Genomic DNA, 13946 nt, shown 5'->3' with positions numbered 1-13946 from the left:
CAGTCTGAAGAAACACTTTCAGGATGGTAAGAAGCATCCATCCAGAAGAGGCAAATCCACAGAGGCTGAAAGTAAATTGGTGATTGCCAAGGGCTGGGGAGATTGGGGAAGAATGGCTAATGCCTTCTAACGGGTACAGGATTTCTTTTTTGAAATGATGAAAATGTTCTAAAATTAGACAGTGGTAACGGTTGTACAATTCTATAAATATACTAAAGACCATTGTGTACTTAAAATGAGCAAATTCGATGGTATGTAAATTATATTTCAATAAAGTTGTATTTTTTTTAAGTGATCAACACAGCAGCAGGGAGCAGGAAGCAATCAGCTACACTGATCATGTTCAATGAATCCTCGGAAACACTAGTAAAGGTCTGTACTCTCCAAGGTTATATATAAAGGATATTTGACTATGAAGAAAGAGATTGGCCCAAAAGGCTGGGTAGCTTGGGGATGCTTTGTTGTAATAGCATCTGAGCCCCTTTCTTTACTCTGCTTTTCATGGGGCCTCCCTGGGTCCCTTAGCGCTCACAAGCAGAAAATGATGTATACATACACACACGTATAGGTTGTTCTAGAAATAAAGTTGTATCTTTCTCCTTTTTGAGAACAGCAGAAAAGAATTATGGGTAGAGTCAGGATCCCCACTGAGCAGCAGAATCAACAAATGCTGTGGCCGCTCACCAGAACTCCCACCATTTCCAGCCTTACGATGTCAGATTGAAAGCTTGTCACTGAGAATAGCATGTCCGTGAAATTTACAGGCACTGGCACCAGACTCTCTGGGTTCAAATCTGAACCCAGATCTACAGGTTACTAGCTATGAGACCAGGGTAAGTTACTCAGCCTCTCCATACCTCAGTTCACCCTTTGTAAGAATGGGATAATATCCATGCCAACTTCTAGGGATGTTGTGAGAACTGAATGAATTAGTACATGTAAAACACTTAGAAAATAGGAAGCACTATAACAAAAGCATCAAGTGGTAGTATTTCTAACAGTCTGCAATACACAAATTCTTCCAATATCCAGTGACTTTGTGAAGCGTGAATGTAGGAATCAACTGAATTGTAAACTGAAGAGAAAGACAGTAGATACAACCATGGCTGTTTAAGACCATGGGAGGTACATGCATATGCTAGATGGTAATTAGCAGGAGACCAGAGAGGTATGTCTAATCCTTAGTTGGGCGCAGGGCGTCATAGCTTGTGCGGTGAGAAATCAGAAACAAAAACCAAAGCAACAAACAAAAAACCTCTTCGGGTCCTTTACTCTCCCTGTTGGCTGGGAACCATTAATTTATGTTTGTGCCACTTGGGACTTTTTGGGATACAAGTGGCAAAAATCCCAACTTGAAATGATGTCAGCAAATCATAACAAAAGGTTTTGTAGTATGTGGCTGACAACCTGAGGGTCAGTGTTAAGTTAAAGCTTAATTCCAGGGCCGCGTGGGGTCACCAAAACTCAGTTTATTTCTTTCTCTTTCTACCTCCCTGGTCTCCTTGGACTCTGTATTGTTTCCTTTCTATTATATCTTTTCTTCATGGCGAAGTGGCAACAGCACATGTGCCCCGCCCCACCCCATCCTCCCAGGTTCAAGTCCAGTAAGAAACAAAACAAAACAAAAACATGCTATTTAAGTCTTGCCAGAAGTATCCTTGCATCTCCTTGGCTCTGACTAGGTCCCATGACCATCCTGAACTAATTGTGCTTCCAAGAAACACTTTGACTGCATTGGCTGGAGTCACACACTGAGGGTAGAAGGATGGGCTCGACACTATCTGGATTACATGAACCCAGAAGTGGAGAGGGGATGGTTCCCCAGGGGAGATTTGCGAGTTCGTTTTCCAAGTTGTGCATCTATTCTATGTTCTAGCCTGTTCTGCTCGCAGGCTTTCTTCCAAACCCTGCTGTTGGATCTCGGGAACAAAACGAAGCAGATTCAGAGAGGCATATATGCAGAATCAGAAGTACTTGTTATGTGTGTAAGGGGTGGTGAGGGCCGTGGCCAGGGAGAAGGGACCATTTCAGCAGATGCTATAGTGAAGTTCAGCTTGGCAGACGTACCATGGTATCTAGAGACAAAGGCAACTGACGAGTCAGGTCAGCAATGATCACTCGGAGGCTAACGTGGAAGTTTCAGATATCATAGTAGGTAGTTGAAACATGGTAAAATAAAAACCAGAAGTAGGAGAAATTTCTGTCGTGCAGAAGCGAAGGACCCCAAGACAGAGAAAGGGGGAGTGATACTAATGACAACTACCACGATGCACCAGTCTGAATGTGCATTGACTCTTGCTCACAATGCACTTGGACTCAAAATTTTCCCACACTCACATGCAGAAACCACCACAGCTTAAGCGCAGGAGCGGTCAACACTCAACACGAGGCGCAGGAGGCCTGGAGTTATAAGAAGGGCCAGCAGCCGTGGACGTTTTCATTTCTTTAGGAGCCTTCCTTAGGAATGTCCAGCTTCCCCTTCACAACCTGTGTCTCTACAGAAATTGAGCAGACTCGCCAAAAGTCATCAGGCAGGACTTCTGGGTCCAGCTCCAACATGTAAAGAGTTGGGAGGTCGTAACTACCATTGCTACGATGAGAAAAAGACGAACAAACTGAAAATAAATGGCTTTCCTAGGCCCCATTGGAGAACTGAGGTTGCAGGCAATGCTGCCAGCCCCGGAATCTGGACACACAGATGAATCCAGAACATTACAGTGGAGTCTTGACCTGGAGCAGAAGCCACTGGAGCTGTAAATTTGGTAGGAACACTTAAATAGTAAATTTTATAAATTCCTGCAGGCTGAATATGAACTATCTTGAGAGTGAGAAACTCCTGGGGGCCAAGTGTTAGCGGGATACCCACATTTTCATGGGTTTGACTTCCAGGAACCTTGGCCCTCCGGCAGAGGGAGGGAAAGAGAAATCCTTGTGAAATATGCCCAGAAGGTTCTCATAAAAGGCCTACTCTCTGGATGCAAAGACTTACCAGAGCTTTATCCCACCCCAGGGAAAGGTTTTCTGCTTTCTCCCACCGCAGGCCCCTCTGGCCCACCTTTCTCATCTAAGAGGAGAAAAAAAGAAACGACTAAGAAACACTGGTCACGATCCAGGGACACAGGCCACTAAAAGACAATAATAAGAACACCTTTCCTGTATCATTTACCGTACACCAACAATGCTCCAGGATAAGAGTAGTTTACAGCTGAAAGATCTGAGGCGCATCAAACTCTATCTAAGGAGGAAGCCCAAAGAAAACAGGGAGATAAAAGCAAGAACACTAGAAGCATCCACGCGGGCGGCAAACTTTAAACAGAGCCCACCTTGTAGCCCTATTAACATGAAATCTCCCTCAGGTTCTGTTATTCCACACATCATCCGGCTTTCAAAAAAAAAATTCATAAGGCATGTTAAATAGCAAAGATAAAATATGCCTAAATAGACAAAGCGAGCATCAGAATCACACTCAGATATGACACAGGCTTTGGAATGATCAGACGGGGAATTTAAAATAACTATGATTAATATGCTAATGGATCTAATGGAAAAAGTAGACAATATGCAAGAGCAAATGGGCAGTTTAACCAGAGAGATGGAGGGGCCCCCGGGTGGTTCAGTGTGTTAAACATCAGACTTGGGCTCAGGTCATACTCTTGTGGTTCATGAGTTTGAGCCCCATGTCGGGCTCTGTGCTGACAGCTCAGAGTCTAGAGCCTGCCTCAGATTCTCTGTCTCTCTGTCTCTCTGCCCCTCTCCAGCTCTCTCTCTCTCTCTCTTAAAAATAAATAAATGTTTAAAAAAAAAAAAACTTTAAGCAGGGAGATGGAAATTCTTAGAATCAAAAGGAAATGCTAGTAGTTTCAAAAACTGAAACACTGCGACAGAAATGAAGAATGCCTTTGGTGGGTCCATCAGCAGACTGGACATGCCCCCAAAAAGAACCAGTGAGGTTAAAGATAGGTCAATAGAAGCTTCCCAAACTACAGTGCAAAAAGAGTCTTCTGTCAGTCGAGGACTCGTAAGTTTCACCTACCTTCAGCTCCCTGAAGTGTTGCAATTAATCACACAGACTATTAGGCACTCTGACAACACATGACCACTTTTGTGGGATGGCTAGTCTTCCAGAAGTTTAGGCCACTATTTCAGCTCTGCTCAGCCACCCACAGTAGCACACACATACACACCCTCTCACCTGCACATTCTGGGCAATCATTCCCCCAGTGTTTTGGACGATCTGTGCCTCAATAATAGACGGCTAGACAGCAAGTAGGGGGAGAGGCCAGCAGTGGGGTGAGCATTGAGAACGCCTGTCTGACATCGTGCTATATAGTCCACAGACAGATTCCAGTTGATAAATGGCAGGTGAGTGTGAGGCAGGGTCTCCATCCTGAAGAACTGAGAGAGGAACAGATTGTCAAGGCAGAGACCAGACACCCAAATACATGCAAACTAGGGGCATAATCTCAGAGAAGAGGAGACTCCAAGTTGTCCAAAATGGGGCACAAAGACTGGGTTAGTCGAGCAACAGTGGGGATTTCCAGTTGGGTCCGTCCCACGGTAATATCCTGGAGTGCTACTCAGAAGCTTTGTTCCTGCCTGACTCAAGGCCTTGCCAGAGCCCGAAGGTCAGAGTGGACCTGAGTCTGTAGGTGGGTTCAAGTGTTACTGTCAATAGAAGAAGGATTCAGAAGCCAGGCAAGGCCTGTCACCTGCTCATGCCCTCCTGTGGCTGATCTCCAAGCACTGACTCACATTCTGCCCTGTGCTATGGCTTACTTTTTTGATCACATAGAGACTCCCAAGCTTCGCCCAAACTAATGGATGTGACAGAACGTCCACCTTTGATCTTCCTGGGCTTTTCCTATCCTTGCACGCTCCCCACTGTCCCCTCCCAGTATAAGTGCCTGTGATGGTTACTTTTATATAACCACCTGGCCAGGCTGTGGGGCCAGTTGTTTGCTCAGACAATAATCTAGTTGTTGCTAGGAAGACAGCTTTTAGATGTGATTAATATTTACAGTCTGTAGATTTTGAATAAAGAAGATAAAGCTTCCATAATGTGAGTTAGCCTCATCTAATCAGCGGAAGGCCTCAAGAGCAAAGAATCAGGTTTGCAGAAGAAACAATTCTGCCTCAAGACTGCAACATAAACACCCTGCCCGAGTTTCCCGCCTGCCAACCTGCCCCACAGATTTTAGATTTGCCAATCCCCACAATTGCCAATTCCCTGTTCTCCCTCTCTGAGACAGATGATAGATAGATGATAGATAGATATGAGAGATACAGATATAATCTTCATGGTTCTGTTTATCTACAGATACATTTGTATATGAATATATAAATATATGTATATATGTATATGCGTATGCGTTTGTATATGTATGTATCTATTCTTGGTCCTGTTTCTCTGGAGAACTCTTAACTGATAGAGTATTTCTTCAAGTTTGTTGACAGGAAAGAGTTCATCTTTCTGCAATAAATGCAAATCAACAGTTTTGACCAAAAGGGAATTTTTTTTCAGTGAAAACCAATCATGCTATCTTTTTCTCTGAGAATGGCATTTTAATAGTATTAAATGTATATATATATATATATATATATATATATATATATATATATGTGTGTGTGTGTGTGTGTGTGTGTGTGTGTGTATATACACACATATTTCATTCAACTTTGGGGCTTTTCATTAATTCTCTACTTCACAGAAATGCAACAGGAAATGGTCTTGTGGCATGTTGACATTAAAATTCATGCTTAGTCTTACAGAAGTCATTCTAACCCTAGCCAACCGTCTTTAACAGCAGACATAGGAGGGCTCTTACATCTTAAATGGCTTGTAGAGGTACCTATGGAAATGATGACTTGACTGTGACAACCAATAAACCAGCACCAATCACAAACCGCCATAATTAACACTTGCTTACCCAGCGCGTGGATCCAAGCTGATGAAGCTGAGACTTCCGTTTTTGAGTCTGCTTTGCGTTTTGTTGGGATGTTTTGGAAAATAACGAAACATAGAGGATACTGCCATCTGAGAGCCTCAGGAACATGCTGGCAAATAATGAAAGTGCCTTCTCTCAAATTACCTCTCTGGAGGGAGCTGAAAGAAAGAGTTCCCTCTGGGTGCTCTCTTTACCATTACAACCCAGGCTCCATATTAACTGATGTTGGCCGTGGAGGACTTTTCCTACCTCCGGTGGAGGCAGTATTTTATTTTACTTTGTAACAGTTCCCTTGACTGGAAAATGAGAATGTTTTGGAGGTGGCTGTTGTTGTTACTTTTACAGTGGACTGCCAAGCTAATTTGGGAACTTCTCCATGGGGTGGCCCCTACACAGGATATCAGACACCACACATTGAAGACACGCACAAACTACACCACAACAATAGAGCCCAAATGTGTCTAAAACAAATGTATAACAATGTATCTTTTAGCAGAGAGACTCATACTTTATTTTGACAAATTTAAGATAGAAAAATATCATAAAGTGAATATAGCAGTTGCTGTTTTTGTCACAGGGTCTGGGATGTGCAGGGTGACTTGGGAGAGCCGGCTTAACCGGATGGTCTCACGTCTGCTTGGGTTTCAGTTAACACGGAATTATTTCTCAGCCTTTGCATTTGCTTGAAAGAATATAGGACGCAGTAAGACTGGCTTCTCAAAAGGTTATGGCATTCAATAATAGATATTATGAAGCCATGAACCCAAACAACCTTTAAAATATTTTTATAATTACTAAAAGCCAACTTCGACCTTCGGGTTTGAAGCTATGAACTCATATATTCAAAACAGCTTTAACATTTTCTACCAATATATAATAGAGTAACAGAGCACTTAATTGTTTTTTTGAGTGAAGAAAAATGAGAGTAAACCTGATATTTCAGATGACTATAAACAGTAAACGTCAACTCAATATATACGTGTGTATATATGTACGTATACGTGTATACGTACGTATATATGCATGTGTATAATAACTTCAGTAATATACTCTTGCTCAGCTGGCCATGAACAGTGCAGTTCTATCACTGAAGATGTATCCCCGTACGTCCTCTTTGAGCTTATTAAGTGCTGTCATCTGTCTACACTCCATCTCTGGAGGGGGTGGGTTGAGGAACTCCTAGTGCATGCCGCCGTTCGGTTATGGTTATAAAGACAGAAAATTCACGTGCAGCCTGCACTGAACATATCCCGTCTGCAGCTGAGACCGCCGCCTCACTTTGTTCAGCACCTCCACATTCCTTTGTCTCTGTGATGCCTCAGGTAAACTCAGGCTAAATAATTCACGCAGCTGCTAATTCTGTTGCTGCCAGTGCGTTTCAGCTTCTTTCTTTGCTTCCCTTCCCCACTCCTCAAAGAATAAAACTGTGCGGACCCTCATTAAAATATGGTATCTCGAACATACAAAATAAGCGTATGTACATATATACATACATGCGTTTCCTTTTCAAGGACTGGGTAACTCCTCATTTTCTATCAAGTAATCCTTCTTCATATACTTGGTTCCCCTGACTAACCGCCACACTTCGAGGTAAGCATCCTTCAGTGACCTCTTGCTCACTTCCTCCGGGCCGCGTGTGATCTGCGAACTCCGAGCCACCAGCGGGACTCCTCTGGGGCCACCCCTTGCCTCTGGCCCACTCTTCTGAGTGGAGCCACCTGCTGCCTTGCCCCCTTCTGACCCTCCATTTCCATCCTCCGCGGGCAGCTCCTCCATGACGAATGGCAGCTGATCTCCACTTGGCTGTGCCTCCTCTCCCCCGGGCCGCGTCTCTAGGTCCTCGTAGTTGCTTTGCTTTCTGGTCTCCAAGAATTTGGCCACACAGTAAATGATGGAGCCCAGGGTGTTCACCACCACGCCGGCAATGAACAGAGAGGTGGGCTCCACGTCGCTGAAGGCCACCATGCCCACTGTGATGGTGGCGATGCTCTTCACCACGCCCACGAAGCTAGTGGTCACCGCCGAGTTGATGTAGGTGCAGTGCAGCGTGGTGAAGTTCATGGCGCAGCCGATCAAGATGCAGGCCACGAAGATGCAGACCATGGTCGGGTCCTTCCAGCCGGGGAAGGTCCAGGCGCGGATGGAATCGGTGCTGGCGAAAGAGCAGACAACCAGCAGTGGGGTGGCGGACACAGCGATGACGTACTGCGCGGTGAGCGGCCCGTGCTCTGTGTCGGCGCTGGCCTTCTGGATGAGCACCAGATAGGCTGCGTGCACCAGGACTGCCAGCACGCCCGTTACGTACCCGATGGGGTCGCCCGTCAGGTCGCCGGCTCCTGGAGCGCCCCAGAGAACCACCGAGCCAGGGCAGGAAGGAAAAAGAGAAGACACCGGGTTGGCGCGGGTGGGTATTCACTGGGGCAACGCTTAGCCTTGGAGAGTGGACAGGGTTCGCGTCCCAGGTCTGCCCACGGGCACAAATCGGAGAGGCCAGGCTCAGCCAATGCCCAGTTCCAAGCATGAGCGGAGGCGCCTTCCTGCATATCCGGGGGGGGGGGGGCACCCTGTCTAGTTCTGTGCACGACAAAGGACCGGGAGGGAGCAGATACCCTCGGGGTAGGCACGGAGGTCACCCAGGAGTGTCGTACGCTGCCCCCGCTCTGTTGGGCCGCGGAAGGAAGACGGATCCCCAGCCAGTGTCTTCTAACCCCAGGCGGGCTGGTCGCCGAGCGAACGCCTCCCTCTCGACCTCCGTGTGAAGGTTCCCGTTCCCGCCGGCTCCCACCCGGCTCAGTCCTTCAAGCTCGGCCCTCACGTGGGTCTTAATCCACCCACCCCCGCCCCCACCCCTCCTCGCGCCGGGAGCGCCTCACGCGGGGCCAGAGACCCTAAACTAGCTCAGGCGGCTCAAGCTTGGTTTTCATCGTCCCCCGCCCCCCACCACTCCAGCCCCGCGTGACCCAGGGAAGTTCACCGCCCCCGCCTCCTGCAAACCCAGTCTGCTCCGGCTCCGGCGGCTCTCGACCCTTCCCGGAGGAAGGAAGGGGTGCGGGGCGGAGGAGAGGGGAGGGTGGAGAGGGGAGGCGGTGAGCTGGGAAAGCGGAGAGGGCGATAGCTAGTTAGGCAGGGGCGGGGGTCGGAAGCCAGGACTGGGGGGAGGGGTACGCTCTGAAGCAGGAAGTCGGAGCGCCGAAAGGCTCGGCGGGGTCCCAGAAGTCCCGTGCGCGAGCCGAGCAACCACATTCAAAGTCTCTCTCTGCCTCGGTCTCCCCACTGGAAGTGCGGGCCTGGCACTAAGCGATCCTCGTAGCCTCGGTCCGGTGGGGTAGGGTGGGCCGGGGGCGGGCGGGGGTCGGGCTCACCTGCCAGGGCGGCGCCGCAGGTGGTGATGAGCACCGCGGCGAGCACCCCGGGCGAGGGCGCGCCGTTCTTGAGCACCAGGACGCCGATGAGCATGGTGACCAGGGGCAGGCAGCGCTTGAAGACCACGTACATGGGCAGGCTGAGGCCGCGCAGGGACCAGAGCGTGAGGCTCGACTGCAGCGTGGAGAGCACAGCGACCCCCGCGAAGGAGCGCGCCAGACTCCAGCCGAAGGGGGGCACGGCGATGAGCCCGAGGCGCCGCAGCAGCTCCAGGCTCAGCGCCGCCGTGGAGCTGGTCAGGCACTGCACCAGGGTCAGGAAGGAGAACTGGTAGCGGCTGATGAGAAACTTGAGCAGGATGTTGAGAGAGCCCGAGAAGACCCCGTGCGCGATGGCCACCGAGATGCCCAGCACGCGGCCCCGGCAGAGCTGCCGCATCGCGCCTGCCGCGCCGCACCCGGCGGTGGCGGAGCTCCGGGACCTGCGGAAGGAGAGCGGAGAAGAGAGCCGGGAGCAGCGGAGCGAGGGCGGCGGGGGTGCCCGCCCAACGCCGCGGCCAAGGGCAGGGGGCGCCGGCTCCCCGCAGAGGGCACAGCTCCAGCCAGGCGTCCTCGCCGCTCCACAGCTCCGCGTCCGACTGCCCCGCAGCTCCCGGGAGGCAGTGACGGGGGCGGGGGACTCCGAAAAGTGGCAGGGGTGGGGGGGCTGGTCTGAGAGGAGTGGCGGGAACCCTAGCGACAGCGATTTGTAAGTATGTGACGAGCTGCAATGGGTTGTGTCCCGCGCGGTTTCACAGTCAGGGCGGACGCTCTGCGCCTGGAAGCCCCAGCCGCTGCCGCACGCGGGACCGGACTCGCACCTCTCGGGCACCCTAGCGCCCACCCCTGGGCGCCGCCCCCCCCCCCCGCCCCGCCTCCGCAAAAGCCAGAGGCTCCCGCTCGCCTCTTCTTTCCAGCCCCGAACCCAGGAGCGCGGGTTGGGGGATCCCGGGCACAGCCAAAGAAGATTTTAGAAACAACAGCCCTCCAGGGTCAAGCACTGTTTTCGAGAACCGCAACAAGTGACAGCACCCCCAGCAACCCTCCCCCGTCCCCACACCCGCAGCTTCAATCGCTTTTCTATCCACGGTCCCTCCCGGCGCAGCCGCCGGACCATGTCCAACTGTCGGCCAGGAAATGGAAAAAAGTCAGTGCCAGCTGGCTGCGGGGCTTCCCGGTGCTCGGGCGCCAACGCCCCCACATTGAAGGAACCCACGGCCCCAGGACGCCGCCCCGGAGTGCTTTAGGGCGCTAGGGCTGGCTTCTTCCTGGCGCGGGCAACGCGCTCCCCAGTCAGTGCGCCTTCCAGGGAGGGACCTGGGATTACTCCAGTGGCTCGGGGGGTGGGGGGGGAGGTTTTTTTTTTTTTTTTTTAGGGGGGAGGGTCCGTGGCCTCGCCGGGCTGCGGAGCCTGGGGGCGGAGGCAAGGGCACACGTTCCAAGTGGGGCAAAGCCGTGAAATGAGCATAAAAGCAGAACCTAAGTCTTGGGAGGGAGAACCATCCACCGTTTTGGTGGATCGCGGGGGCGACGGTGCCCCAGGGTGGGCGGGAGCCACTGGCCTCGCTCGGAGGTGGAGGGGGTGTGTTGGCAGGGGAGAGAGGGCGTAGCGGGGGCAGGAACCCAGGACCAAGACAGAGCCGAGACTGGACGTAGCTTTCTCTGGATCCCCGGGAACCGAACGCAGCCTAGCGGGTAGTCATTGACTGACTGCTTTGGAGAGCAGGACAACCCCTACCTCCTACCTCCCCCACCCCCGGCCAGGGCAGGTCGGCTTCCCGGCAGGACTTGAGAACTATTTACTTGTCTCGTCCGGCCGGAAGAAAAAGGGAATTCTCAATTGCTGCGGGTACAAAGCTTCTGTGACCCTTTGATCTGAATTTCGCTCCCTGGAAAGTAACTCCTAGACCCGGAAACTCAGGAGCGGCAAAGGGGTTCGCTCAGCCCAGATCACAGCCAAGAGCCAGGCACAGTTTTCGCGCTGCTTAAAAATTATGGACTTGGCTGGGGTTTGGGAGCGAGGAAGAGAGCTCCAAATTGCTTCGAACCACCTCTCCCTTTCGTTCACTTCTCTTATCCACCCACCTGCAGCAGGATCCCAACCTCCTAACCCTGAACTGCTGCACGAATATGCACGAACCATTTCCTTCGTGATTCTTTTTTCTCCTCCACACTTCCACCTCTGTGCTGAAGGAGACACTTGCAGCCCAGATGTTGAAGCCGCGACAGTTTTTACCAGAGCAGAAAAATAATTTACATCGGGTATTGGCAGCATCACCACAGTCCTTATTCTGGGCCAGCTTTCCAGGAGCTGGGAGCTCACTTTGGTGGGAGAGACCTAGGTCTCAACCAGTCCTCCAGCTCACGTGCCCAGCGCCTGGTAGGGCCACTTTCCCGCCCCCCCCCCCCCCTTCAAGTGGACACTCAAGAAAATGCTTACAAATGGCTCAGTGTGTCAACTTTCCAGGAATACCTCTGGAAAGCAATGTACTGAAACCTATGCTTCCGGTTCCCTGGGAAATTCTTTGTTTTTGTTGCTAATAGCTATGGTTACACACTAGTGGCTATTTCATGGATTCTGTTTTTCATGGGATGTTCTTTTCTTGAGGAAATCGGGTCTGAAGCAAGGGACCCCATGTGTGTAGTATAAGCATATATACAAAGCATACAAAGTATACTCAGATTTAAAAAAAACTTTGAAGATTAACTCTTTAAAGAAATCAGCAAATAACAGATCTCTGCTTCTGGGGACCATTCCAATTAAAGGATGGTTTCTTTAAGCCATCTTAAGTGAACATAATAAAGACCTGTCTGCGTAGACCTAGTTTGGGAATGATTCATTTCTGTCAGCAATTATAATTGCTTCCATTTGTGATACTAACATTAGGTAAAAGATTTGGGGCTGATTCAGCTATCTCACCCTTCTCATTTAGGCAAGGAAATTTTGCTTAATATTTGAAACCTACATTGGCATGAAACAGTTCATTTTCTCCACTTTATTGCATATAATTCTTTTCCATTAGGGCTTTTATTTAAAAAAAAAATTAATACCATCAGCCACACCAATTACTAGATATCTCCTAAAGAAAAATGGGAAAAACAAGAATACTATGTTTAGCAAGGTTAATTGAACAAGAATGTAGATCTGAAGGTCAAAAAGCTATTTGACCTACTGGTACCAAGGGTCTAGACTCAAGCTCCATTATCTTTGGAGCTACCTAATACATACTGATGGCATTAAATAAATCCTTCAGTTCATTCATTTGGCAAACATGCAGAGCAAGTATTTTGGGCCAGGCACTTGGTTAGCCACAGAGGATTCAAAGATGAGCGCTCATCTTAGTTCTCAGGAATTCGCAGGTGCAGGTGAGGCAACACAATGATGCATATGCAACAGTGGGGTCGTGTGGCAGAAACAAGAGACGGCTAAGGAGGGAAATAATATCAGCTTTAGAAGGGGGTATCAGAGAAGACTTCCTGGGGGAGGAAATGTGTTCTTATTTCATTATTTTTAATTGTAAAAGTAACCCATTCTCAGGACGCCTGGGTGACTCAGTCGGTTAAAGCATCAGACTCTTGATTTTCGCTCAGGTCATGATCTCACAATTCGTGAGATCGAGCTCCACTCAGAGCCTGATTGCGATTCTCTCTCTCCCTCTCTCTCTTCTCCTCCCCTGTGCACCTTCTCTCTCTCAAAATAAATAAATAAATTTTTAAAAAGTAACCCATTCACGTTATAGTATGTAAAAGGAAAACAAACTTTATAACAATAACTAAACATATTCCCCACCACTAACCCCACACCAACCCCACTGCACAGAGCTGGGGGTTACTGGTGTAAACCTTTAAGTTTTTCATGTATATATATTTACACAAACAGAATCCCCTTTTAAAAAATAATAAAATTAGGACATTTACATATTTGTCTATAATTTGCTATTTTAAAAAGCATATTGTGGGGCACCTGGGTGGCTCAGTTGGTTAAGCATCCTACTTCGGTTCAGGGCATGATCTCGAGGTTCATGAGTTCAAGCCCCGCATCGGACTCTGTGCTGAGAGCTCAGAGCCTGGAGCCTGCTTCGGAATCTGTGTCTCCCTCTCTCTCTCTGCCCCTCCCCCACTCGCTCGTGCACGCTCTCTCTCTCCTCTCAAAAATAAACATTAAAAATTTTTTTTTAAGATACTGTGATAACAAGCCCCTAAGATCTCTGCTTCCTCGTATTCACACCTTTGGTTAACCCTCTTACTTTTTACCAGGGCTGGTCTGTGTGACCAATAGGACACAGCAGAAGTGATGGTGTCACTCCCTGAGGCTCGGTTATAAAAGACTGAAGCTTCTGTCTTGAATTTTCTCTCTCTTTTATCATTCAGTCTGGAGGAAGCCAGATGCCATGTTATAGGGACACTCAGGCCACCTGTGGAGGGTCCCACCTGGTGAGTATGTGAGGCCTGCTAACGACCAGGTTGATCCAGGCTGATCCTTCAGCCCCTATTGAGCTTCTGATACCTGCAGACCCAGGTGACAGCTTAACTGCACTGTCCTGAGACAGTCTGAGCCAGAACAACTCAGCTAAGCTACGCTTGGATTCCTGACCTATAG

General features: G+C 49.3%; 1 protein-coding gene across 1 annotated transcript; it reads right to left on the bottom strand.

Annotated features, from left to right (window-relative positions):
- Positions 1 to 6838: 6838 nt before the first annotated feature.
- Positions 6839 to 9765, bottom strand: SLC35D3 (solute carrier family 35 member D3). The gene is made up of 2 exons (XM_042985351.1): positions 9308 to 9765; positions 6839 to 8281 (listed from the first exon to the last, which is right to left on the bottom strand). Exons 1-2 carry the CDS (start codon positions 9744 to 9746, stop codon positions 7452 to 7454), a joined length of 1269 nt encoding a protein of 422 aa, XP_042841285.1. The 5' UTR covers positions 9747 to 9765; the 3' UTR covers positions 6839 to 7451.
- Positions 9766 to 13946: the final 4181 nt, after the last annotated feature.

Source organism: Panthera tigris, chromosome B2 (assembly GCF_018350195.1).
Source record: "Panthera tigris isolate Pti1 chromosome B2, P.tigris_Pti1_mat1.1, whole genome shotgun sequence".
NCBI lineage: Eukaryota > Metazoa > Chordata > Mammalia > Carnivora > Felidae > Panthera > Panthera tigris.
Note: the sequence above shows the minus strand (reverse complement) of the source record. Positions and strands in the feature narration are given on the sequence as shown.